General features: G+C 42.2%; 1 protein-coding gene across 1 annotated transcript in view; it reads left to right on the plus strand.

Annotated features, from left to right (window-relative positions):
• The first annotated feature begins 21,708 nt into the window (after nt 1–21,708).
• The window catches only part of Lipa (lipase A, lysosomal acid type), a 32,029-nt gene continuing 25,845 nt past the window's right edge, over nt 21,709–27,892 (plus strand). The window contains exons 1-3 of the mRNA XM_057778417.1: nt 21,709–21,840; nt 24,124–24,363; nt 25,565–25,682. Coding sequence (XP_057634400.1) covers nt 24,217–24,363; nt 25,565–25,682 — 265 coding nt within the window. The 5' untranslated portion in view covers nt 21,709–21,840; nt 24,124–24,216. The remainder of the gene's footprint in view (nt 21,841–24,123; nt 24,364–25,564; nt 25,683–27,892) is intronic.

The raw sequence follows: 27,892 nt of genomic DNA on the forward strand, positions 1-27,892 counted from the left end.
GCATTCTTAGAGGAAATAGGTTGCTGGAGATGGAATCTTGTTCCTGTCCCCTTCTTTTCCTTTTTCTGTTTCCTGAAGACCACCATGTGAGCAGTTTTCCCTTGTCATGACCTTCTCCTGTGACATTTCTGTCTTGTCACAAACTTAAATGCAATGATACCAGGCAACAATGGATTAGAATATCTGCAGTCATAAACAAAGTGAATCCTGGTATGGTTTTGGTCCCTGGTCCCTTTAAGAGACAAGCCACACCCACTCTCTCCCCCATCCGGCCTGAGCTTGCTCTCTTTCCCATCTTCCTATCAGAGGCAGCTTTGCTTCTGCCTCCCTCCCCGCTTCTCCACTTCCCCCCCTTCTCTGTTCCCCCTTCATAATCCCCTAAATAAATATTCAAGCTCACTCTGCAAGTCGTGTCTATCCATGTCTCTGTCTTCTGCCCGCCTTGCCTTGTATCTCCCTGCCTGGGACCAGCCACTGCTTGGGGACCAGCGCCATCTCTGCCTGGGACTGGCTGTTCCCAGAGCCTGCTGCCTGCAGCCACATGGCAGGCCACCACCGCTCAGGCCACCGCTCTGGGACTGGCAGCTATCTCTACCTGGGACTGGCTGCTCCCAGGGTCCTCTGTCTGCCACCACGTGGCCTGCTACCACAATTTGGGACCTACAGCATTTCTGCTGCCTACTGTCACCAGGGATCTTGAAGGATTTTTAAAAAAATTATAAAAAATCCTTTCTCCATTTAGGTATTTTTCCTCACTGTTTGCTTGCTTTTGCCTAAAACACTAACCAGTGATAATAGGTTGGTAATTTAGAATTTCTTCTCAGACAGTAAATTATCCCCCCCAAAAAAACATATATTGGATATTTATATCTGTATAGATATAGATATATCCTTTCCATGACCTGGCCTTGTAGGATATTATCCTGGGTTCTCGGACTCAGTGCTTCTGAGCTACAGCTGTTTTTTTTTTTTTTACCTCTTTTAAACTCCTTGACAACCTTTTAAAAGTTACTCCCTAACTATGAACCTAGAACTATTTTGCGTCTTACATCTGTTATGTTTAATCTCTGATGTATGTAGTCATTACCTCTTCTTTAGATGCCAGGAATAGATTAAAAAGGAATAAGGGACTTGTGTATAAGGTTGTACCATTGTAAGTCGAGGACCTTTGCTTCTGGTAGTCTGGCTCTAGAACAGGGACTAAGTGATCAGAGTGAGGGCAAACAGGTGGGTCCAATCGTCAACATGACATGTCGTCTACAAAGCTCATACCCCAGAACTACATGATCAAGTTACAACAACAACAAAAAAGCTGAAACCCTGATACATTTAGGGATACATATTTGCAGAGTGGCACAAATGCTGACCCCAAACTTATACCAGTCCAAGAATAAGAATCTCCTTAAATGTACTTGAAGGAGTTGGAGTAATGGCTTCATGATTGAAGCACTGACTGCTCTTCCAAAGGATCCAGGTTCAATTCTTAGCCCCTATATGGCAGTTTACAACTGTCTATAACTCCAATCCCAGGGGATCTGGGACTGATTTTTTTCTGCCCCCTGAGGGCAGCAGACATAGATATATGTTAAGATAAAGCACTCATCATATAAGATAATTTTTAAAAATGTACTGAAAACACCTTTCCCTCCTTACAATTATGGGGTAATTTTAGGCTGTCCAGGACCTCCATATTTAAAAATTCTTTTTAGTTTAAGCCACTTCAGTACAACCTTCATACAAAATAACAGGATGGAATCAAAAGCTCATACTTTGACCTGTGGTGGTCTTTATGAAGTATCTGATATACCTAGCATAAAATCAAGTCAACAGTAGCCCTGGAGCTAAAAGAGAAAAGAAGAGAAACATTTGGGAAAACTCCTCTACTTTAAAGACCTCAAGAGTTACAGAAATAATTCCCATAAAGTAGTAGTCAGAATCTGCAGAAATGAAACTGGATTTCTAACTTTCTATTTCCCAACTTTCTCCAGCACTTCTCTGTATGAGTCACAGTTTGGAAAGAGAAACAGAACTTAAAGGGAGTTCTTGTGTTCTGTGTTTGTAGGAGTCTTTGTGAGGCTCTTGCTTTAGTCTCTATGTCAGCAACATTGAAGTCCACAAAGTAGGCAGTAAGGGTATGCAAGGACAGATCAATGTCTCTCTAAACCAGAATCTAGGTCAGTTCTCACTTCTGCAAATCTGAACCTCTGTCATGGAGCTAAGCACAAACCTAGCCCAGAGTGTAGAGTTGTTAAAAGGACCCAGAGGAATAAGAGGCAGTTGTAGGCCTGGTGCATCATGCAGTTGAGTCAAGAGATGAGTGCATTGTGTTAGGAACTGCAAAGATACCTGTTCTCTGCTACCAAGTGTAAAGGTAAATATGGCTTCTGCTTCTTCATTCTCCAAATAGAATGTAAAAGTGTCTGCTGATTCACCCTGACTGAGAAGGAAATTCTGGGGAACCATTCAGACTAATCAGATTGACACATTACAAAGCCCCGATTCTGTCCTGGCATAGGCATTGCCATGTGAGCCTTTGGCAGCGCCTTCTGAGGTAGAATGTCTTCACTGTAAAACAAACATTGAGGAATACACTACAGTCTTTATTTCTGGAATGACAAAGAAGAATTAATGCCAGCATTGTCCTCTAATAATAGCAACAGCTGTCAATCAATAAAATTGTTTTGCATCTGTGAGTATTCTAAGAGAAAGAAACTCGATGAAACTCTGTTCCAGCAATGACCATCTCCCTCTCCTCTGACTCTGTTGCCCATCCTTTTGATTCTCGTTAGGGCTCAGAATCTGTTCACTCTATCAGATTTCAATAGCTGTTATTCTTTTTGGAAGGCTGGTCCCATGAAGGGTGATGGTCTCCTAAGGGGCAGCATCGGGCCATGAAGGGCCATGAAGGGCCACAGCAGGTCATCCCAGGTCTCAGCGGGATACCTCGGCAGGGCAGTGGCTAGTAGCAGAACACAGTGGGTGAGAGACAGATAGATATGCCACTCAGAGAGAGTTTGGGTACAGAGTTTATTTAGTGGGTTACGGAAGGGAAGAGGGAGAGGGTGGGAAAGAGAAGAAAAGAGAGAGGGGGAAAGAGAGAGGAGAGAGGAGAGAAAGGGAGGAGAAGAGAGAGGGGGGATAAGAAAGACAGAACTTACCCCTTTAAAAGAGATGATGGGGAGAGAAAGAGAGTACAGGCTGAAGGAGGCAGGAGATCCCCTTATCTAGGCAGAAGTGGGGGTTAGAAGTGGTTGGGACTTGTCTCTTAAAGGGAAAGGTACCCAGGTGGCAGGACAGGCCAGTAGATAATAACATTCCCATCTCTTTCTTATAATAAAAAGAAGGGAAGTTAGGCACAACAGGTTAAAGGTGTTGGGACAGCAGATTCTCAAGACTGCTTTCTGCTTATTTGTGGGCATCATCTTGAGGGGAACCTGAGAAAGCTGGGTGCTGGTCACATCCTGGGGTAGCTGGTCTCTTTACTCCTGTCCAGGGTTTGTGGTATGGAACTGTCTGGTGTCTCTTGGACCTGGAAAGGTATTGGCAGAACAGAAGTCAAAGTTAAGTTTAGGAAGAAAAAATATATTTTCAGGACCAAGGAATTGAGAGGGGTGTATCTGACCTGTTTAACTTCAATTCAGCTCACAGGAATTTTTTTGGTTTGTGAAAACATAAGTTTAAACAGCAGCATATTTATACCAGAATGACTGTGACAGATATTTTTGCATAATGAAAAGTATCTTTAAGACTATGAAAGGCAGTGTGAGACCACAGCAAGTGAGGGACAGGCAGATGTCCATGCAGAGAGAGTTTGGGTATAGAGTTTATTTCGTGGGTTCTAGAAGGATAGGGGAAGGGGGAAAGGGAGGGAGAGAGGGGGTGAGAAAGAGGAGGAAAAAGAGAGAGAAAGAGAGAAAAGAGAGAGAAGTTACCTCTTTAAAAGAGAGATGGGGAGAGAGAGCATGCAGGCAGGTTGGAGGAGGTGGGAGTTCAGCTTGCCTAGGTGGAAGGGGAGGGTTGGAAGTGGGTGGGGCTTGTGTCTTAAAGGGTAAGGGTACCCAGGTGACAAACCAGGCCAGTAGACCATAACAGTAGTAATAAACAGGATCTTTTGTTGGATCCATGGGTCAAAATCTAGAATAGTAAAGGACACAGTCAAAACATTTTTCAAAACAAATAAATAACCACTCCTTATATTAGAATCAAGATAATATAAAAATATATCAGGTTTTCAGATATCCGTTGCAGAAATCTCCCTCTTTAAATTGGTGTATTACTTTTTCATGTCTGAGCAGGGCAGAGATATGAGTGTCTCCCTTCTTATGAGTCCAACTCAAAGGTCTTGGGTGCCATAGACAAAACCAGCCACTGGGCCTCCCCATCGAGGTCAGCCAACCCCTGTAGCTATCCCTAAATGACTGACAATGATGATATCTACATTTTCCCTTTTCTTCTGATCACTAGAAACTACATTTCCTGTGTTCTCCAGCACAAGCGATTGAAAGGAACAAGTATACCGATATTCTTATAGAAAAATGCAAGACCAGAGACAACCCTTTATTCTAGCCCTTCTGATTTTTAAATTAAATTGTATCTCAAAGAAAAAACATTAGACTATTTCAAACAACAACAAAGTAAGCAAACAAACAAAACCAATTCTTATGTGGGTATCTGTGCTTTTCCTAAGGGTTCCTAGCACACAGACTCCAGGAGTTACTAGGCCTCCTGTCCCAAGAATTCCAGGAATGTGAACCAGGGCTATTATGATGTTCTGGATCCCGTTACATGCCAAATAGTAAATATTTTCTCTGTTTTTTTTTTTTTTGTGAGCAACTAGTCCATTCTGTTTTTGTAGCATAAGAGAGCACTGATACAAAAAACTTTATTTACTGAAGCAAAGGGCAAGCTATATCTGACCTCGGGATGATAGTTTGTTTGCCCATGTTGTATGACTCTATGCATCCTTCGTACTCAAAGTATCTTGAAGGAGGGAGGGCCTATCTTCTGCATGGTCTTATTTATGAGCTACTGCCTTATCTGAAGGGTCCAAGAATAAGAATATAAAAATGTAGATTCCAGAAATAAGAATGTAAAAATAAAGAAATATAAAGTTGTAAGCCTAGGAGAATGAGAGCAGACTGTCAGCAGTTTAAGGATTAACTATTAACAGTGGGTTATTCTGCTTTACAACCCAGAGCTCTATTTACAAGGCCAAAGCATCTCTCTGCAAACAGAGAGCCTAGTAACCCCCCCCCCCCCCACTCCAGCCATCCTTGATTAATGATGGATATGAGCTGAGTCAACTTTTAGGAAACAGATGTGTGACCTCTGGGCTATGCATTATCCCTGCTATGTGAAACTGGCAGTATCAAAGGGGAGAGCACAGGGCTTCAGTAAACACTGCCAGGAAGTACCAGGGAAGACAATAGATTAAGCAAAGCACTACTTTAACTAAATAACTGGGTTAATAAAGATTGAAAAGTAAGGCAATCTGTATCTGAGTTTTACCTTGAGATTGTAAAAATTCCTTTGTTCAGACCTAATGTTTGGTGCCCCCACTAGAAAAAGGTGGATTCAGAAATCGGCCTTTGCCACAGCCTTACAAAATTCATCTCTGGCTCTGGTCTCAGCTAGCTGATAAACTTTTTGTACCCCATGAAGATTTTTTTATTTTATTTATTTTATTTTTTTGGAATCTGGTTTCTGGAATAATGTTTGCTTCTAGTTTATTAGACTTTGGTGGTCTGGCCCCATCTTTGCGTGATCCCCCTGGACCCAACATTATCCTTTTGGAAAACATACTTTTGTTTTATCTGAATCTTTGTTGATAAGCAGCATCACTGTAATTTTTCCAGAGCTGAGCTCTTGCTGTCCTGACTCTTAATTTACACTTCTTGTTTTGACCTACACAGGGGCTCAAAACCTGACAGCACTCCCAAGTATCCTCCTCACACAAGATTGTACAAGGTCACAAATTCCTTAAGGAGCCTTCCTCATCTCTGAACTCCTCAACAATCCGAGATTCCCAGTCCCTGTTAGCACACTTTATCCCTCCTCTTCCTTTATCAAAGTTTTGAATTCATAAAGGATTTAAACAAAACAAAACAAAACAAAACAAAAAAACAAGGAAAGAGAAATGTTCCTTGTGTGCTCCCAACCTCCACAAAGAGAGGAATTCCCTATTAGCCAGCTCTTTAAAATACCAATCCAGCAACACACACACACACGGGATGGGGGGCGGGAGAGCATTACACACTTAGTAGAATTACAGACTGGGGCATAAAAAAAAAAAGTTCCTTCAATTTCCGGCGCATTCCTTCTGAAATAAACAACCGGGACCGGGCTGGGGTGGGGGTGGGGGGAGTTGTTTGCTATAGCCTGCTGCTTGACTGAGGTCTGGGTAGGAGGGCCACCCAGGCACGACTCAGGACCGGGAGTCCACCAGTGCCCCCTCGTGGGCGATTCCGGGAAACAATCTCCACCCAAGTTTGCTAAAAACTACGACCATCTCTAAATCTCTTCTCCGTGTGTTTTGCTGATGGGTAAAAGAGCAGTAGCCGCAGATGGCCAGGACTTGCTTTTCGGCAGAACGGAGGCTGCCGGTGGATACCTGGTCAGTGGGTACTGCTCAGGGCCGCCGGGTACCACTCCCTGCAGCCAAGTGTGCTCCGGGCGCGCCACACTTGGGGTTTGCGGACCGGCAGCTAGCCTAGTCAGAGCTACACATCCAAAATGCCTTGCCTCATTTTGTGTGTCCTAAATATTTGTGGCATTATTAGGTGTGTGTCTGCCATACGTGAATCCTTTGGGGGACGCCCTACTGGTTCCTAGAGGGAGTCCCATCTCCTGGGGCAAGTACATCACTCGGCTAAGGGTGGGAGCTTGCACTCACTCAAGCAACCTAGCAGGAAGAAACCCCCGCTCCTTGGCAGCCTTGCAGTGAGGTAGCAAAGCTTCCCCTTGGGTCCTGCAGTTGTCGCCACGGGGTGCCCTTCTCCACCGCTCTTAGCTTTAGTATGTTCCTACATAACCTCCGCACTTTGAGAGTTTGCAGCCAAAACACTTCCAGAACGGGAAGAGGGCTGATTTTATTCATTTATTTTATTTTATTTTACTTTATTCATTTTATTAATTCTTCTAGAAAGCCCCTCCTTTCCAGCCTCTGGGCCACGGTGCTCTAGCTTAGCTCCAGCAAAGAATTTTCCTTGCACAATGCAAGACCAGACAGAATACTTTAATGTATTTTCCCACTTTTAATGTTTACTGAAATTGTTCCCTGAAGCAGATTCATTCGCAGACTGTAACATTTTGACCAGCAGAGATAATACCTAATTGATTCTTACAGGATGATTCTCTCCTTTCCAGCTCTGTAGTGAGGGTAGCATCTTAGCGACAGAAAGAGCATCCTCGTGGATTTAATTCTCTGGGATTTAAATTGAAAGTGAGGCTCAAAAGATGGCTGCACAGGTTAAATCGCTTGATTTTAAGCTAGATGACCTGATTTGGTACCTTAGTTCAATCTCAGGGGAGGTAAGAACCGACTCCTGCAAGCTGTCCTCTGACCTCCGTGCGCTCCCTCTGATAAATGAATGGATAGATGAATGAATGGATGAATGGAAAATAAATGTAATTAAAAATCCTTTAAAAAGCCGGGCGGTGGTGGCGCATGCCTTTAATCCCAGCACTTGGGAGGCAGAGGCAGGCGGATCTCTGTGAGTTCGAGACCAGCCTGGTCTACAAGAGCTAGTTCCAGGACAGGCTCCAAAACCACAGAGAAACCCTGTCTCGAAAAACCAAAAAAAAAAAACCAAAAAACAAAACAAAACAAAAAAAATCCTTTAAAAGAAAATAAGGGTTCCAAGGCTAGGCTGTTGCTCAGTGTCAGCAGAGCTCCTGATCAGTCTCCTGGCTTTCGTCGTAGAACTGAAAAGGAGAAGGGGGTGGAGCAGAGGGTTTCGGGGAGACAACTAAGACAGCTGACTCCCTTGCTTTAGTAGTAATAGTGAAACCCGACAATCCACCATACCGTGATGACCAGTGGTTAAACCCTGTCACCAGACGACACATCTGACCCCGGCAGTTTCATCTCTGTCCTAAATCGAGTCACTTCTTTATGAGATATTTCTATGGGGTCTCTTTTTCGGTAGACTAAACTGTTGCTTCCCATCCTATAAGCGTGGTTGTATTTATTGTTCCCATATGTTTGTTTGTCTCCCCAGCCTTTCTTCATGTTTTCAGAGAGAAATGCAGTCATCCTCTATAGGGAGTGATTCAGCTTGCTGTCAAGGGTGGTGTCTAACACACAATTTTCCTGTGTTAGACTAGACAAGCCATAGTCAGGTACTTTATGGTGAGTGATCAAAGTAGAATATCACAGAACCCAAGGAGGCAGGAGCTAGGAAGGTTAGTAGGTAGATAGCGCAAACGAGATCAGAGGAGCCATATGAGAAGATAGGTTAGGTGTAAATAGAGGTGAAACCTTCTGAGGGCAGTGGAATATGGGGAAGAGTGTGTTCAAACTACAGTGTATATGCTCATAAACGTGTATGTAACCCTGTATAATTCTATTGTTTAATTCGAAGAAGTTATCAGTGGAAAATATACAGAACAAAGCAGGGAGAAAAAGAAAACTACAAGAGATAAAAAACCCATGAGAATGATCAGCCTTGGGACAAGGTCAACCAGATGCATAACTGGGGGTCAAGATGAAAAAGATAAGGCCAGGATATATGGCCCAGTGGTTAAAAGCACCGGCTGCTTTTCCAGAGGACCTAGCTTAGATTCTCAGCACTGACAGGGTGGCTCACAGCTGCCTGGGACTTCAGTTCCAGGGACTTACCTGCCCTCATCTGGCCTCCCTGGACACTAAGCACTCATGCAAAGCACAAACATGCATGCAGGTGAAACTCATACGCATAATATAATTATAATTTAAAGAGAGGGAGAGGGAGGGAAAGAGAGAGAGAGAGGTTAGAAGCAATATTTGAGGAGATCATCAGTGGTTCCAAAACTGCTTAAATATATCAAGTCCCAGATTCAATAAGCCCCATAAGCTGCACAAGGAGAAACTAACCATGATTACCAGGTTTATCATAAAGAAAGCAACCCCCCCCCCCATACAGCATTTAATTTGTCTTTGTTGTTGCTGTTCTTGGTTTCCAGAGTTACTGTCCTTCAGAGTCCCTGTTCTTCAGGGCCCCAGTAGTCACAAACACTCATGAGTGACAACCAGATCAGGTGTTCCTGTTTCCCATTTGCTGTGGTTCAGTAGGACATTGTGGGGTTTTGTTCATAAAGGACAGTTCTGGGAAAAAGAACAAGGAGCATTAGGAAACATTACCGAAGAGCTTGCTGGCTCTTCCTAACTTTGTACCTTGGCTATCAACAGTAACATCTTTGTGTGCCTCAAGTTGGCTCCGTGACTGTAATTGTGCTGAGAAGTTTGTAGCTTAGAAATTTCGTATTGTTCCCCTCCTAAATGTCAGATGAGAAGAAATTCTAGACCCCAGTTCTTTAGGCTATCTGATGAAACATGAGCAAAGACTTTACAGCTGTTTTAATGGAATTTACTGAATAGTAATGTAAATATGTTTAACATATGAAATTAAGCTGCTGGATTTCTCAGTTGGATTCTTAGAGAGAATGTTTTGTAGGTAGTGCTCGCTCCAGTACCTTGCTATTGTATAGGTCGGAGTGAGGTCTGGCCCTTACATAAGCCCCAAAGATGTCAGCCTGCTTGCCTGAGGACCACTCTGAGAAGAACTGCTCAACCCATAGCTCAGGATGAATGTGGTTCAACGCAAAATCATGACTTACTTAAAACATGAGGTGTGTGTGTGTGTTGTGTGTGTGTGTGTATGCATGAGAGAGAGAGAGAGAGAGAGAGAGAGAGAGAGAGAGAGAGAGAGAGAGAGAGAGAGAAGAACTTTGTAAATGATGTCATGTCTCAGTGTCAAACATCTGTACTCCCCAGTTAGTCTCAGGACATCCAAAGAAAGGAGATATGAGAAAAATCAATGCATACTTGAAGAAGCTGGTAGTCAAACAGAAAACACAAACAAACAACAACAACAAACTATGTGAAATTCCATGACCACCAGAGGGATAGATGGGAGCATTACTGTATGGGCATATTGGTGTATGTCTTAGAAGCAGGAGACCTTAGCCAATGCTGAAAGGAGAATGGAGAGGCCATGAGCACAGCTTGTCCAGAATTTAAGGCTATCCTGAGGTCAGTGGGGGAAAGGTTGGTCAGAGGCCCGGTCCCACTTAACTCATACTTTACTGCTAGTGAAGTAGTTTGCTCTGATGGTGTTCTCTGAGCTGTATTTCAGTGGTGTGTGTCCTAAATGAGAGAGTTATTGATAATGCTTGCCCATGGAGACAACAGAGCCCCAGATGTGAACACTGGCCTCGAAACTCCCATTTTTATCATCTTTTCTTCTGCTACTTCTCAATAGGCAAATAGGCATTGGGTACGGGAACTCCAGGAAAGGGAAAGGCCTGGGAAGAGGACATGAAAAGGCTACCTACCCCTTTCCCAGGGCTGCACACCAACTTTAGTGTTCCTAGGCTGAAGAAGGGTAGACAAACTGTGAAGTGGCAGTCGAGAGTGGACTAACCTGGCAGGGTAAGGGATCACTGTAAGACTCTGTAAAGATGGGGTGTGGAATGCTGAAACAGCACACGAGAGAGTAGGAATGGGCAGGAAAGAGGGCTGTTTCTTGGTGGATGCATCCCAACAAGTCCAACCTGTTCAGTGTGAATGAGCATCAGACGCACAAGTTAGAACAAGGAAGAAAGGAATAAGCTGGGAACTTGCTTAATTGTGTGCTTTCGGGAATTCTGTAAATCCTCCAATTCTTAGAATGATTGGAAACTGTAGTCATGGAGCTGGCCAAGCAAACTATAGTTGGCAGGGAGTTACAATTAACTCCTCTTCCTGATTCCCAGGGCTCATGGACTTGGGAGGGGGACCTGTGGGAGAAGCAGATCTGCTTCCCGGGTCCATAAGCCATTGCATTTTATTCATTTCCTTGCAAAGGTCTCCAAGATTTGGCCCAATCTCTACCCTCCCTCCTGTTTCTCATCTATAACAAAATGAAAACTGTAGACAAAAAGCATTTTGTTTGCTTTTAAACCTCTTCAGATGGTAGGATGCTGAGAGAACACCCACAGAAACGGGAATTATAGTGGGACTGAGCTTGGGCGGATAGTGTTAAGATGTACCTTAGTCTTAAAATAGCATATAAATGTATAATACAAACACCAATTCCTCAATTGCAATCTATTAAGATAAAACAACACAACCTGAGAGATGGCTCCGTAGGGAAAGTGCTTGCTGCACAGACAAGCGGATGTGAGTTCAGATCTCCAATACTCAGCTGAAAAACTGCACACAAGTCTGGAAGACCTGGGACATATGCAGACAGCAGATTCCTTAAATTCACGGAAAGTGGGTCTGGTCAGTTCAGTGGGAGAGTTGCCTCAAAAATGAGTGGAGAGTGACTGAGAAAGACACTTGACATTGACTACTAGTGTCCACACACGGACACATGACAGGAGTATTTACACACACATACATGTGTGAATACACTTACGTTACATACCTCTACATACACAAATGAATGGATGAATGAATGAATAAATGAATGAATGAATGAATGAATGAAAGGACAAACACAAACATTTCCACACCCATGAAAGGCAAAGTTGTCACAGGGGTTTTGGAGGCTATACATGATGGCATCCCAGCCAAATTCCCCCGCTTTGTCCCCCACCTCTGGCAGTGATTTTGCAAACCAAGAGCAGAAGAAATGTACGCTGCAACAGCAAACCCAAATTATTACAGGGAAAGACTGCCAAACCGCACCAGGATGTGAATCACAGCTTAGGGCTTTTCACACCAGTTTGTTCGAGGCTCTGTCTTCTTAAGTGGGTTGATTGTGATATAAACCGCATGTCATAAAACAGCCATTTCAGCTGCTAGTTCAGTGGATTTTAGTTTCCCAAGAAGTGTGGTTTAATAATCCCATTGTCTAATTAATTTAATTCCAAGGTATTTTTTTTTATTACTCTCCAAACAAATCCTATCCCATTAGCAGTCAATCCCCATTTCTTTCTTACCCTAGTCTCTGTAACCAATGATATGCTCTCTTTATCTATGACCCCACCTCTTCTGGGCATTTCACAGAGATGGAATCAAGGCAATATGTGAGCTTCTCAAGGGCCTTCCCTGTGTAGCATGGGCTAGCACTTTGTCCCCTTTTTACTACCAAATACCTACTACATGAATATACCATCTGCAGCTTTCTGTTCATCAAATTGATGGGCATTTGGGTAGTTTCTAAGTTTCATTGTACGAACAATATTGCCACACATGTACAAAGACAGGTCCTCAGACATGGATGTTTCTGTTCTCTTACGCGTGTACTAAGGAGTAGGAGTGCTGGGTTGTGTGGTAGCCCTAACTGTAGCCGGTTGAGGATTTCGGGGTTATTATCATGTAGCACTTCTTAAACTAGGGCTATCTCATTGATGAGAGTCAAAGTTCTGGGTGTTTGTGCCAGGAACCACTGTATTGCTTTGCGTGGGATCTGGGCAGTCCTTTTAATAACATTATGATGGAGACGTTATGGTCAAGTCTCCATTTCTGTGTGTTCTACAACGGTATTTTTAACCAAATAGAGATTAAAAATATTTAAAAACTGCATTTGTACTGAACATGTACAGATGTTTTCCCTGATCCCTCAATTATTTCCTAAACAATGCAGAATGACAACTGTCTATATAAGCGTTTACATGGCGATAGGTGTAAATACTATAAATACTTTTGACAGCATTTAAAGTATATGGAAGGACACAGTTATTAGGTTATATACAAATACTATGCATTTTACAAAGATTTGAACATTTATAAATTTTGGTATTCATCAGGGCTTCAGGAATGAGTCTCCCATGGAATCTCTTGGATAAATACACTAGTTATTTCCTCAACTGACAGATGACAAAAATCAGGAATGCTGATGCTGGATACCTCTAGTCACGTCACAGACCAGCAATACGCACTTAGAGGCAGCATCTAAAGTCTGAAACGTTAACAAACTGGAACCTGTGTCAAGCGTTTTCTTTACATCAAGTATCACTTGCAAAAAGCAAGCAACATAGGTAATGCTGCTGGAATCAGTATGTCCTGTAAACAGGTCTTAATGATTGAGAGAATTTTGGCTTTCACAAACCAGTCCGGTAATGACTCTTGTAATTGAGCATCCTGAAAACAATCTTCCCACATTTGCAAAAATTATAAATTTTAAACTTTGAAATATTTTATAACTTGAAATGGGCAAGTTGCTTTACAATAAAGAGAGTGATTAAGAAAAGTTTAAAATTTTCTCAGTGTAATTACTATATATAACCAATGGATATCAACATAAACAGCATTTTTTCTTTCAGATAATATTCTTAGATATGGACATAAATTATTTTTAAAGCTCAGAAATGCATACAAATCAAGTGGGTCAATTAATCAGAATGAACTCTCACTCTCATTCAGTTTCAATCTTAAGAAATGGGACTGAACATTTTATGCACAAAATGTTTTGTTATTATAAAAATTAAGTAATTAAATGCCAAAATTGACCTGAAAATATATATAGTTGTTTCCAGAGGTTTTTGTTTTGTTGGCAAACTTCTTGTATATTTTGTTTGTATTATGCTTTTTTATTTTTATCCAATTATTCGACTTGTCTGCTGCATGTAATTAAATGACAGACACTAACAGGTAACATTTGGACACTTACAAAAATTGTTTAAACACTTTTTTAGTATTTTTATTTATTACTATTATCCTTAAAATTTTTGTCATGTATAGTGTGTGTGTGTGTGTTTATATGTACTTATGTGTGCCACGGCACATGTAGAGGTCAGAGGCCAGACCACTTTTCAGAGTCTGTTCTCCCATTTTACTATGTGGGTTGAGGGGACTGAACTAAAGCCATTAGGTTTGCTGGCAAGAGTCTTTATTTATTTGCACTCATTCCCTATGTGTGTATGCACATGCATGTGTGTGTGTGTGCACACCTGTGCACGCACATGTACATGCATTTGTGAAGATCAGATAACAACTTATAGAATGAGGTCAGTTCTTTCCTTCCACTGTGTAAGTTCTGGAGATGATACTCTGGTCATTAGACCCAGGGATAAGCATTCCTTACCTGCTGAGCAATCTTGTTGGTCTAATAGTATTTTTTGATGGTATTAGGATTAACTAGGATTCATGCAGGCGAAGTCACACATATTTGATGTGCGTATTTGCTGAGTCTAGACATAGGCATCACCTGGGAAGGCATCATGATATGAAGACAATGAACAAAACCCTCCCCTCTGAAATGGTGCTCTTATACCTTCTTACACCTTGGTAATCAGCCTCTACTTTCACTTATCTCCAGATCTTCTCTCCAGATAGCCTAAGCTAATCTGTCTCTCTTTTCTTTTCTTTTCTTTTCTTTTCTTTTCTTTTCTTTTCTTTTCTTTTCCTCCTCCTCCTCCTCCTCCTCCTCCTCCTCCTCCTCCTCCTCCTCCTCCTCCTCCTCCTCCTCTTCCTTCTTCTTCTGAGACAGGGTTTCTCTGTAGCTTGGGAGCCTGTCCTGGAACTCCCTCTGTAGACCAGGCTGACAGAGATCTGCCTGCCTCTGCTTTCTGAGTGCTGGGATTCAAGGCATGCACCACCACTGCCTGGTGCTAATCTTTCTGCTACTGGAGTAAATTTACATTTTTAAACTTTTATGTAAAGGAAATGCATATACCATGAACCATTCACGTAGCTGGGTTTATCAGTAAAATGGTTATTAATTTTTTTTCATGTAGAAGAATATTTTACTTTATAGCTATAGCACATTTTTCTATTTTCCTGTTGGGGATATTTGTGTTGTTCCTATTTGGTATCATTATAAATAAAGCTGCTATGTGTACACAGGCTTTCATTTCTCTCAGGTAATTTAGATTGTTTCATTTTATTTTCCAGATGGGGATTTCTGTCTTAGTTATGATCTCTATTGCTGTAATAAAAAAAACAACTTGGGGAGGAAAGGATTTATTTCAGCTTACAGTTCCACATCACCATCCATCTTTGAGGGAAGTCAGGTCAAGAGCTCAAGGCGGGAACCTTGTTGAAGGAGCAGCAGGCAGGCCTGCTTTTTGTCCTGCCCGGCTCCTGCATGGTTAGCTTTACACCCGAAATAACAACACACAAACTGTATTCATTTAAACACTGCTTGGCCCATTAGCTCTAGTCTCTTACTGGCTTACTCTCACATCTTGCTTAACCCATATTTAGTAATCTGTGTAGCACCACGAAGTGGTGGCTTACCAGAAAGGATTCTAGTGTACGTCCATCTTGGGCTGGAGCTTCATCGTGTCTGCCCCAGAGAGGAGAGGCATAGTGATTGCCTCACTTCCTCCCAGCATTCTGTTCTGTCTTCTCCACCCACCTAAGGGCTGGCCTATCAAATAGGCCAAGGCAGTTTCTTTATTAACCAATGAAATCAACAGATTGACATATGACCTTCCCACATCAGAACCTGATGGCAGGAGCTCATGCACAGACCATGGAGGAATGCTGCTTACTAGCTTGCTCCTCACAGCTTGCTCAGCCTGCTTCCTTAGAGCACCCAGGGCCACCAGCCCAGGGATGGTAACCCCTACAGTGAACTGGGCCCTTGCACACCAATCATTAATTAAGAAAATGGGGCTGGAGAGATGGCTTAGTGGTTAAGAGCATTGACTGTTCTTCCAGAGGACTTAAGTTCAATTCCCAGCAACCACGTGGTGGCTTACAACCATCTGTAATGAGATCTGGTGTCCTCTTCTGGCCTGCAGGCATACATGGAGGCAGAATGTTGTATAATAAAAAAATTAAATAAATAAATAAATAAATCTTTTGGTGGGGGTGTTCTCTCAATTAAGGTTCCCTCTTTCCAAATAATTCTAGCATGTGTCAAGTTGACATCAAACCAGCCATCATAGGGCCTCATTCTGTAGTTAAGTTGGTGTCAAACTCACCATCCCTTTGGGTAAATATTAAAGAGTAGAGTACTTGGGTCAAAAAGTAGGTGCCTTTGTGACTTTTATTTCCTATAAGGCTCACACTGTTTTACATTCCTGCCAAAAGTGTTTGAGAATTTCAGTTATTTGCTCTTTCATCTGTTATGGCACACGGTCTCTCTGTGTAGCTCCTTCTGGCTTGGGACTTACTATAAACTGTTTTCCAAAGCAACTGTACTACCTGACCCTCTTACCAGCGGTGTGCGAGAGTCCAAAGTCATTCTGTTCTTCATCAACATTTGCTATCATCAAAAACATAACGGCTATTCATGTAGGTTTAAAGCAGTACTACTTCATTGTCACCACAGGTGGCCCTTTGAAGAGCAAATGATTTCTTAAGATCTTTTAAATGTTTTGTTCTTTCCTCTTTTATGGTGTATGTGTGTGTGTGTTGTATTTAAGGAGCCTGACTGTGCAGACAGCAAAGCTGGAGGGGCGGAGCCATCTGAACCCACTGATAGTGCACATAGAGCTGCAGGATTTGCTATTTACCCTGCTGAGTTTTGGTTTTGCTTTGGTCCAGTGTTGACTATGTCCCCATTCTTCTTCCCTTTTGGAATGATAATGTATATTCTGCATCATTTGCATGTTGGGAGTTTATAATTGCTAGCTTTTTTTTTAAATTTTACAGGGATTTACAATTAAGAGATTGCCTTGAGCCTCAAAAGAGACGTTGGGCCTTTCCTTTGTTGTGACAAAAACATCACAATCACAACCAAGGCAGCTTACAGGAGAAAGAGGTTTGTGGTTTTGGTTTTTGTTGTTGCTCAGCTGCCCTGGACTGTAGCTATGAGTTCTCTGCAGGCGATCTTTTGGCCACTGCAGGGCTCATTTCGCTTCTTTTCTTTCTGTTGGAGCTTGTTCTCCTGCCCTGTGTGTTGTCCAGTAGGAAACTAATGTTTTATCACTTGCTGTTTTTCTTGGTTGTGTAAGATGGGAGAGCAAGCCTGGCCATTGCTATCCTATCATGACTGCAAGTAGAATTTCTAATAGCATTATTGTTTAAATATTTGCCAATCTGGTTTATAATGTAGAGCACCTATCCTGGGGTGGGGTTGTAGCTCTATTACTTGAGTGTCACATGACAGAATGACGAAAGAGATTTTCCCTTGGCATGGTTTTGATCAAGAGCTTCTCTGTTGTGTGTGTCTGATTTATTGCTGCTGTTTGTCTCTCTTGCTATTCCAAACAAGGGTGTTGCTCTGTGCTTATTGAACAGTCCAAAAAACATGGTATGGGAAGGAAATGAGAATTTTTTATTTTTATTTTTATTTTACAAAACTCTTTTAACAGAATTATCCAAGGGAAGAGGTTACCTTACTGATCTTCAACTGATGCAGAAGAGTACTTAATGAACATGTTGGACAAGGAGGGCAGACTGAGAAGCCAAGGACAATGGCACTGAGTTTTGATCCTACTGCATGTACTGGCTTTGTAGGAGCCTAGTCTGTTTGGATGCTCACCTTCCTAGACCTAGATGGAGGGGGAAAACCTTGGACTTCCCATAGGGCAGGGAACCCTGACTGCTCTTTGGACTGGAGAGGGAGGGGGAAGGGGATGGGGGAGGGTAATGGGGGAGGGGGAGGGAAATGGGAGGAGGGGAGGAGGTGAAATTTTTAAGTAAAAATAAATTTTTTTAAAAAAGAAGAGTACTTAAACTGCACACAGATGTCATTAAACATATCCACATGTTGCTTCCGATCTTTATGGTGCATGGGCATGTTTGTTGTTTAATATTGCTATCAACCTCTTGGCAGAAATCATTACTATAACACACACACAACAGAAGACAAAGTCAGGTTAAGCAGGTTGAGTACACAGTTGTACATCAGATTGCTTACATAGTTCTTTTTTGTTGTTGTTTTTTATTTTTTTTTTTCTTTTTGAGACAGAATTTTTCTGTATCTTTAGAGCCTGTCCTGGAACTCCCTTTGTAGACCAGGCTGGCCTCGAACTCACAGAGATCCGCCTGCCTCTGCCCCCGAGTGCTGGGATTAAAGGCACCCAGCTGCCTACATAGTTCTAAATGATCTCAAGACAGATTATCAACTTGCATTCAAGGTCTGGCAAAAGTTCAGTCTCTCTTAAGGCTAGAGATATTTTCAGAAAATGACATTACCGCTCTATAGTATAATACTTGCTTTATTTTCTTTTCTGTTGCTGTTACAGGACACTGATCAAAAACAACTTGCAAATGAGAGGGTTTGTTGCAGTTTACAGATTCCGGTCTGTCATCAAAGAAATTCAGGACAGGAACATAAAGAAGAAACCCAGAGGCAGGAATGGAAACAGAGGCTATGCAGGATGCTGGTTGTTACTGACTTGCTTCTTCTGACGTGTTCAGTCAGCATTTTTATACAGCCTAGGCCCAATTGCCTAGTGATGGAGCTGTCCACAGTGGTCTGGTCTCTCCTACACCAATTAGCAAATAAGAAAATGTTCCTACAAACATTCCCACAGGCCAATATGATAGAGAGATGTCCTCAGTTGAGGCTCCCTTTTCACAGATATATCAAATTGACAACTGCTGCTAACCACAACACCTAGCATATATGAACCCTTGACTTCTGTCTCCATGACCCTCACCGCCCCCCACCACCACACAAGCTTACCTTGAGGGCATTGACACATATTGTCATTACCACCACCACCCACTTCCTCTCATAATTAACGTCTGGGTGAGTAACTAGTCATTGTGGGTTCTAACAGCCTAAAGCCAAGTGTGTAAGCTCTCCCTCAATTGGACAGTGAAACTCCTTGGTAGTATGGGCTGTTTGCTCATTCATTCACACAGTATGATGTGAAGTTAATTTTCCTGGATTGCATTTTGGGTGGCGCCACTTTCTGGCTCAGTGATATGAGGCAAAATAACCTTCCTAGACTCAATTTCTCTTTATGTAAAATGGAGATACAGAGGTCTTGTTGAGGATTGAGACCCCCACGGAAAGGGGCTTCGCATGACAATGAATCCTGTTCTGTGGCAGAACTCTGCTCACTGGAGCCATCACTGACTCTTTCATCTCTCTTGGTGCCAAGAGCAACATCCTCAGGTCTCCAGCTAGCTTCTCAGCCTTTATATTTGCTCAGTCTTTAAGTACTTGCTATTTAGGTTGACTTCATGGAAGATCTCATCTAGTCTTACCGTCTTAAATTCTATATCTAAACTTATTCTCAAATAATGTCTGTAGCTTGACTTTGAATTCTAGCCCTAAATATTCTGGTTTTCATCAGCATATCCACATAAATGCTTTTTTGTTGGTCCCAGCTCATTTCCGGTGCTTCCCAGATCTCTCCTGTATTGCAGTGGGCATAGGGTCCACTCTGCATATGTGGCATTTTGTAAATACTGTGATACCCAGCTTCAGCCTGCTTTTCCAAATGCCAGGGCAGAGAGAAATGAAAAGTCCGACATTTCTAATCCTTCTCTTGTTTTCAGGACTCTGTGGCAGAGGCTGCAGCTGACACTGTCTTCCCCTATTGTGCCCCAGTCGTTCCCACTGACACTAGTAACCTCTCAGGCACCTGGGCACACCCGGCTAGGCTATTCAGTGATGCCTTTATGTTTATAACCAGTTTCTTGTGTTTGGCATAACCCCAGCGATTTCCTTTTCTGATGTGGCCTTACCTGATGGAATTCTTTAAGAGGCACTTTAAAATCAACACTACTATTATGTAACAAGCTTGATTCGCTTCTCAGCTCCTCTTTCTGGTATTACCTCCATTTTAGCTCCTGGTACTGCTGTTTTGCTCCCTGAGACAGGGCCCTCCCTGGCTCTTTCCTCCCTCTCCTACTTCCGCTGAGTTCACTGGCGAGTGCTGTTGTTTCTTCATGAGCATCTCCACAGCTGACTCTTCTCTGTCTCCACTGCTATCACTACCATTGTCCAAAGCATTGACTCTTGATAGGACTCTCTTTGGAGTCCAATAGTCTCTGATAGTCTCGTCTCCAAAGCTGACTTCAGTTACCAGAGTAACCATTCTGTTAACCCTCTTCTATTGAAAAACCTTCACTAACTTGTTTTTTTGGTGAGAAGAAACCTTGGTCACTGATCCCCAAGCTAACTAGCACCTTCCATTTTATTTATTCTTAGTGTGTTTCTTCCCCTTAGAACAAGAACAGAGCAGGGTTTAGGCAGCACACCCTGTACAGTGAGTGCTTCATGTCAGGATCCCCACTAAGTATGTTGTATGACGCTTCTGAATTGTTTTTATTTATAAAATTCATGTGTTCTGAAACTGTAGGTCAGAACCTCACATGCGGGTGTCACACACAAAAAAAAAAAAATTGACCACACACACAAAAAAGCTCCCGAATGTGCAGTGACCAAAAGAGAAGCAAAATCAAGCATGTAGCAATGTGGATGTGTTTCTAGCAGTACTTACTTGTGTTATTTTTCACAATATCACTGTAGTCATGGCTCTGAACATGCAACATGTGCACTTTGCTCTGTGTGTGCCAGCGTGCATCACAGACAGCCTGGAACACCCTCGTTCACATTAATGACTACTCTGGACAGTCAACATGTGCACTTTGTTCTGTGTGTGCCAGCGTGCATCACAGACAGCCTGGAACACCCTCGTTCACATTAATGACTACTCTGGACAGTCAACATGTGCACTTTGCTCTGTGTGTGCCAGCGTGCATCACAGACAGCCTGGAACACCCTCGTTCACATTAATGACTACTCTGGACAGTCAACATGTGCACTTTGTTCTGTGTGTGCCAGCGTGCATCACAGACAGCCTGGAACACTCTTGTTCACATTAATGACTACTCTATGCTATGAGCTGCAGTGTTTGTACTGCACATACAAAGTTTTCTGCTCTTTATATAGTGATAATAGTTAAATTATGGAAGCCAAGGCTTTTAATATTTTCCTGCCATCATTACTCAGCATGTCAGTATAAAATCAGAATACTTCTGGATTCTATTGTGTTACAATGTTTGATTTTAAATGTTATTGTTTGGGTTCCTGACTGCCTTTCATAAAAGTCATAAACTGAAGTTGGGCTTGAGATTAGGACAGAACTTCAGGAATGTTTGAAATGACTCTAAATATACCTCTGCCATTCTGCACTACATTTTTATTTATGTGCTGCGGTGGTCTCACCATGCGACAATTATAACATCAAAATACCAACCCGTCATGAAAACTGGATGCTGCTGAACGGATCCTGCAGTAACAAGTATTCAGTCAAGATTTCTTTATGTAAAAATAAACACACCTGTTTCTAGTATACACATTTGTTTCCAAAATGGTAAAATTCTGCATATATAATTATATATATATATGTATGTCTATACATTAACCAAATCATTGTTTTAAAATAAATTTCTTTGTGATTTATCATCAAAATATGATTGATTTATGTACCTATTTTGTATATCTATCTAGTGGAGGTTGAAAGATAATTTCTGAAATGAAAAGGGGTTTCGAGAGGGAAAAGTTTAAGAGCCCTGTTAAGTGGTTTGTGAACAGGGTACCCTCCAGCTCTGGAGCGGGAGGAAGCTCTGACGTGATGGCTTGGAGCAGGGCCAGGCTGGGCTGCGCCACGGGGTAGACAGAAGACGCATGCTCCTTTGAGTCTGCAACGGCTAAGCAGGAGGGGTGGAGTCACCAGGGCACTTTCCGGCAGCTTCGGCCCTCCCTCCAGGTCTACTTAGGCTGCTGGCTGGCCACTCTGCCTGGGCTGTAGTGGGCTCTGCGCCTGGAGACAGAGGTTGGAAGATCGCTCTGGGTGAGTGACGGCCTCTGGTCTGGCCCGGTGCAGGGGGCTCGGGAGCTGGTGTCCTGGGGGTCCATAGGACAGATAGGGGAGGTTCCATCATGGTCTCTGGCCCCCAGTTGGCTCTGCTCCCGGGAGCGTTCTAACTCTGGTGTCTGCAGGTGCTTTGAGGGTGGTGATGCCTTGGGTCTTTTCAAGAAGCAATCTCTCCTTCCCTGAGAGCCCTTCCGCTTCTTGGTCAGGGGCGACCGCGGATCAGGGAACCTGCCCGGAGTTTCTGATCTTGGGGACAGATAGAATGCCTGCTTCTCAGACTTCTTTATCCATTCCTCCCGTTATCTCTCCTAGGAAGTGTTAGCCAAACACAGGATCAGCAGCAATCTTGGGCGTGAGTCCTGGTTAAAACCTCAGTATGATTAGCCAGCTCTTTGCTTACAGTATTTGACTGGTGTTATCATAACTGACGTTATCATGAAAATGGGCTTACTAGTACAGTCGAGTTGGTAGGAGTAGACTGTAGGAGGCCCTGTTTGCAGGCTGGGCATTGCCAATAGCTTGGTTGTTATTGGAAAACTACATTGGGCCCTTATTTTCTGCTGTCACTGAATTGCAGAGTTGCCCCAACCCATTTTTCAAAAGCAACACCTGTATGTTTAGTTTGTGCAGAACTTGGCAGAATCTTGGAGATTCAAAGTTGAATTAGACTTCAGCTCTGCCTTTCCCCCTTTCTGGGGTGAAGGGAAGGCAGACAGATAATGAATTGGATTATTACAGAGCCATAAATAGTGTAATAAAGGCGTTCTAAGAGCCTAGGATATCACACCAAACCCAGCTCAGAGCCTTATGAGAATTTCTTCTGTGAGAATTTCTTGTCAAGTTTATTGAGCCACAGTGTTGTGAGGAAGGACAATCTAAAAAGTTTAATGGACGATCTTCAGCTTCCTTCTGGACTGAGTGCCCTTTGCCCGAGACCGCATTCTGTAAAACCAGCTGCTTATTTTAAGCTATGCTGAGAACCTTTAGTTCTTTTTCACACCCTCCCCTTTCAGGTTTTTTTTTCTTTTTTAGGGGGGGTTCTCTAGTGCTGAAGGACCCCTGGGACAGTGTCCTTAAGAAGATAAAAGGTAGCCTTGGGCTGTCCTACGTAAAGCCACACTGTTAACTAAAAGCAGTAGGCTCTCTTGGCCAGCACAAACACAAACTAATTTCCTTTTATGTCTAGAATGCTGAGATTCACTGATGCTTGGAAAAATTAACTTCAGGAGAGGTTGCATCTACTGAAGGGAGTCAGATCTCCTTTGCAATCTCCTGAGAACCAGTTTTCAGAAATGTGGAATACTCGATTATTTTCAAACAACAGTACTGAGGTATCAGCATAAACCGGCAGGACCCAGTTTTAACATGTGCAAATACCTGTGAAATTAGTATATTCAGTAGTACAAAGGTAGGCACCACCCCCAAGAGCCGGGCGGGCGCTGATCTTTGGGGATTGGTGGCCTCCTGCCGGTTCCTCTCAGACACTGATCTGCTTTCTGACAGTATAGACTACGTTACATTTTCTTTAAGAAATTGTTGCATTGGAACAATAACTTCCTTTTCACCTCTTCCCGTCCCCTGACTTCTTTAAGATAGCATAATTACCTTGAGATCTGTCCATATTGCTGAATTATGTATATATTTTATATGTATAATGTGATTTGTAGTTTATCCATTCATTCATTTGCTTTGCCTCTCCACCCCCACTCTGCCCCCACCACCCCAGCTTTTGTGCATTCATCTTTTAAAATGATTGCATGCATTTTTAAAAGCCTGGATTATAGTCCGAGCATTTCTTCAGCCTTAGTCTGGATGTTGTTAGAGACTTGTGCCACCGGACTCTTAATGTCCCCAGCTCATTGCTACACTGTAATTTTGAGTCATCATTGGGGTGATCTTGCTTGGTGACTGGAGAATTTCTCTTTTCTTTCTTTTCATTTTTGTTCATTTGAGTGACAGTTTTGAATCCCAACATATAGTTTTGGGAAAGAGAAAAATTGCAGACAGTGGCAGGTAAGAACTAATGTGGACTGAACTTGAAAATATATTTAAATCCCAAGCAGAGGGGATTTCTGTGGCTCTTCCCTTTTCTCATCCTGTCTAAGATCCCCTCCACGTCACTTCTCTAGGAATAGTTTGTTTAACTTTGAGAGGAAGTGGTAAGTGGGTGTGCGTGGCAACATGAGTTAAACTCGGGGTGGAGTTATGATGGTTCTGGAGGCTTCTTAGTAAAAACAAATCCATACTTTCTCCTTCCAGGCACAGTTTGAGCCGTTTGTTTCAGACCTGTCTTCCCTGTGGGATTCTAGCCACACTTGGTTCAAGATTTTTAAAGAGAGCTTTGCTCTGTCAATGCATGTTCGTTCAGCCGGCTGCTTTAACCGGAAGAAGATGCAGCAGCTCCTAGGCATGGTGCCCTATGTCATCCTTGTAATCCTGCTTTCTGGGGGACCCATGGGGTCCGTCTCAGCTGTGGACCCCGAGGCAAATATGAATGTGGTGAGTTTCTAAAAGTCACATACTTTTAAAATGCAACAGTGCCGAGTGTTATTTTCTTAAATAGAGTTATATGAACTGTAGGAAGCCATAATTCCAATCTCTTTATGGCTCATGATTTTCACTTTCCTGAACTGCAGATGTCATTTTCCCTCTAGGACTTTCTCCACCAGCTACCGCTGACACAGCAGCTTCATTAGACTGCTGGACACAATACAGGGCTTACTCTAAATAACGTGTTTTAGTAATTTCATTTTTAAATTGTTTTAAACATTCTTTAAAACTGAGAAAACTGTGTAAGCCCTTCAGAAGAATGCCTTTGCCGAGTACTGGACTTGGGCTGAGATTGAGACTGTCTAGGGAACATAACGTAATACAGTCGTGAAAATATTAGATGTTAATATTAAAATTAGTAAGCTTCAGTAAACAGTGAAACTGGGAAAAGCATGCATAAAAACACAATAGCAAGAAAATATATGTTATTAAAGAAATAGAAGCTTTCAAACAGGCACTGGTTTGACCCAGCTGAAGAATCTGGTGACTGCAGAGACAGAGTAATTCCCAGGAGACAAGATAGAATGGGACGATACAGGACAAGGTTAAGCTTTCTTTTGGCATCCGCCCCCACAACAGTTCCTTCCTAAGAAAATAACGAAATTAAAGTCTTTCAGGTATTTGTGGCAGAGAGGATAATGAACACTTCAGTCTTCCAAGTAACTGATTTATGCTTTCCCACCAAGGAACACTTTCCATGGAAAAGGAGGAGTGAGTTTGAGGACAGCTTCCCTTTTTTCAGCTTTGCTTCAGCCTCACCTTTGCGTTCTAACGAATTGTTTCTGGCTCCATGGATGAAAATGAATTTTCTTTTATTCTTATTGCTTAGGCCAGGAATTAGATGAAGCATGAAAAATGGTTACAAAAGGAGTGTTTATTTGTACCTGGTAGGCACGATAGAAGCAATAAGGCCCCAAATTTGACACAGTTGGTATAGAACATGCTACACTAATGAGACACCTAAGAGTCTAGAAGATTGGGTCCTGGGATGGGATCTTGGCTACTAGATCGAGCAGACCCAGGTAGCAATGATTTTCTTTAAAAAGCTAAAAACAAATGGCATGGCGTTTGTCTTCTCCTGTGTCTGTTATTTCTGAAGACTGAAGAACAGAGTCCAGCATAGACTGTCCGTTGTCCTTTTTCTCCTCAGACTCAAATCATCACGTACTGGGGCTACCCAAGTGAGGAGCATGTGGTCCAGACAGAGGACGGGTATATTCTGAGTCTTCACCGAATCCCTCATGGGCGGAGCAACCATTCTGACAGAGGTATGGAGTTCTCTATGGCAAGATGTAACAGCTTTTGGAAATCACCACATTGTCTGAGTTGGTGATCAAATTCAGGCTTCATTTGATAATGTTGCTACAGGACAGACTGGAAACCAAATTACCAGCTAAGCCAGGCTGGCTTGCCTAATTTCATAGTTTGTACTGGATTCAAAGGTCAGAGTCCATGTAGAGTGTCAAAATTCTACTTCCATTGTTTCTCAAGGCATCATTTATCTAATGAACTTTTTTGTGCATTAAAAAGATCCACTTTATACCGGGCGGTAGTGGCGCACGCCTTTAGTACCAGCACTCAGGAGGCAGAGGCAGGCGGATCTCAGTGAGTTTGAGGCCAGCCTGGTCTACAAGAGCTAGTTCCAGGACGGGCACCAAAGCTACAGAGAAACCCTGTCTCGAAAAACCAAAAAAAAAAAAAAAAAAAAAAATGCACTTTGCAATTTTAAAATTACTGAATTTGTTGAAAAGGTAATATATTCAAATTCTGTAATATATTCAAGTAACATATATATAATATACAAATAATATATGCAAAAATAAAAAAATATACAGTAAATCCTTCTTTTTCTATCTTACTTTATGCTTTTTAAAGCGTTCTTATATAATATCTTCATTTAAAATCTTTGTACCTTCCAGACATTCACTAGAAACCAATATGTATTATTTTTATGTTGCCTCCTTTTAAATTCAAAAGTTTTTATAAAGGGCACAGTGTTTTGTTATTTATTGATTTATTTGCTGTCAGCAGGCTCCCAAAAGCTGGATTTATTTACCATCACAGAAATCTTCACAATAATTCATAGAACCCTTACCTGAAGATAAGGGTATTCCATTGTATGTTTGTATCCTGATTTGCTTAACAAGTGTTTATGTTAACATTAACTTAACAAGTGTTCTGTTAATGAACATTTGGGCTAATTTGAATTTTCACCTAATAAATATTGCTGCTGAAAACAACAAAACAAAACAAAAGAAACCAAACATATATATTGTGTAAGTTTATTTACAAGGTAAATTTTTCCCCGCAGAACTTTGAAGTCAGAAGATATGTGAATTGTGTTTTTGACAGGCTTTGGGGAAATTGCTCTCTATGGATGCGTGCATTGACAGTAAATTTTGTTAGGAGGATATAAAAGTTCTTATAGATTTGCTTTAAACATATGGACCTTGGCATATATTTATATCTTTCTTTGATCAATTTATAATGCAAGCAGAACTGTGGTCCTGACGTAGATGATGGCATTTCTAGACAAACTACCTGAAAGTGGTAACAGCCATCAAGATAATAGGTCTGCCTTCAGTCATCTCTCGGGATATAGCCTATTGCTCTTTGGAAAAATAAGGTCTGGGCTAAGGTCATTGGCTGACTCTCCCTTCTGTTAGGGCTTTAACCAGACAGGGAATGTTCTTAGCCTCACATACTTCTCAAGGGATTCTTCAGAGCGGACAACAAATCCTGGTCGAATGTGAACGTTGCATCAACATCTGCCAAAGCTTCTCCTGGGTCACATGCTATACCTATTGTCTTTCCCGTCAGGCTCTGCCTACCACAAGACACTAAATAATGCTCATGTGGTTAGGGGGTGTTCTTTGTGAAGTCCGTCTGAGATTTTGCTTTAGTGTTTATAGCTCTATACTATCGTATTTCCCTTGTGAATCTTTTGCAAAATGAATGATGAATGCATTGATCTGTGTTGACTGCTCGCAAACACATAAAGTATATATTTTATGCAAGAGCAAGCATGGGATTTTCGTGAGCAACTTTCCTTACCTGGTTTTTGTACCCGTGCACAGGTTTTAGACGCTATCTAAAGGCAAATAAGTATGGATATTATTTCCAAGAAAGTACTTAGTCAATTAGTAATTACTAATATGAGCCATTGTTCAGAGGTCCTAGGTCAAACCATGCCGAGAGAATGTACCACCTCTGTTTCTCCATCCACTCCCACTTCTGTCTCCACGCTTCCCTCCACACAGGGCTCCTGCCTTGTGCACACACATCAAACTACATCAGGTGGAGGTGCTTCCAGTGAAGGAAGGTGCCCCTCAAACAAAGAGACTGCAATCTTTGGCTGGTCCCTTGCAGGCTGGGGAAGTGGATACTCTTGTCTTCAGAATTCGGACCACAGACCAAGAGTGTTCTCTGCCAAATCTGGCTTTAGCTTTAGGTTCCCATCTTCCTTCACAGTTCGGAG

This window comes from Chionomys nivalis, chromosome 8 (assembly GCF_950005125.1).
Source record: "Chionomys nivalis chromosome 8, mChiNiv1.1, whole genome shotgun sequence".
Taxonomy (NCBI): domain Eukaryota; kingdom Metazoa; phylum Chordata; class Mammalia; order Rodentia; family Cricetidae; genus Chionomys; species Chionomys nivalis.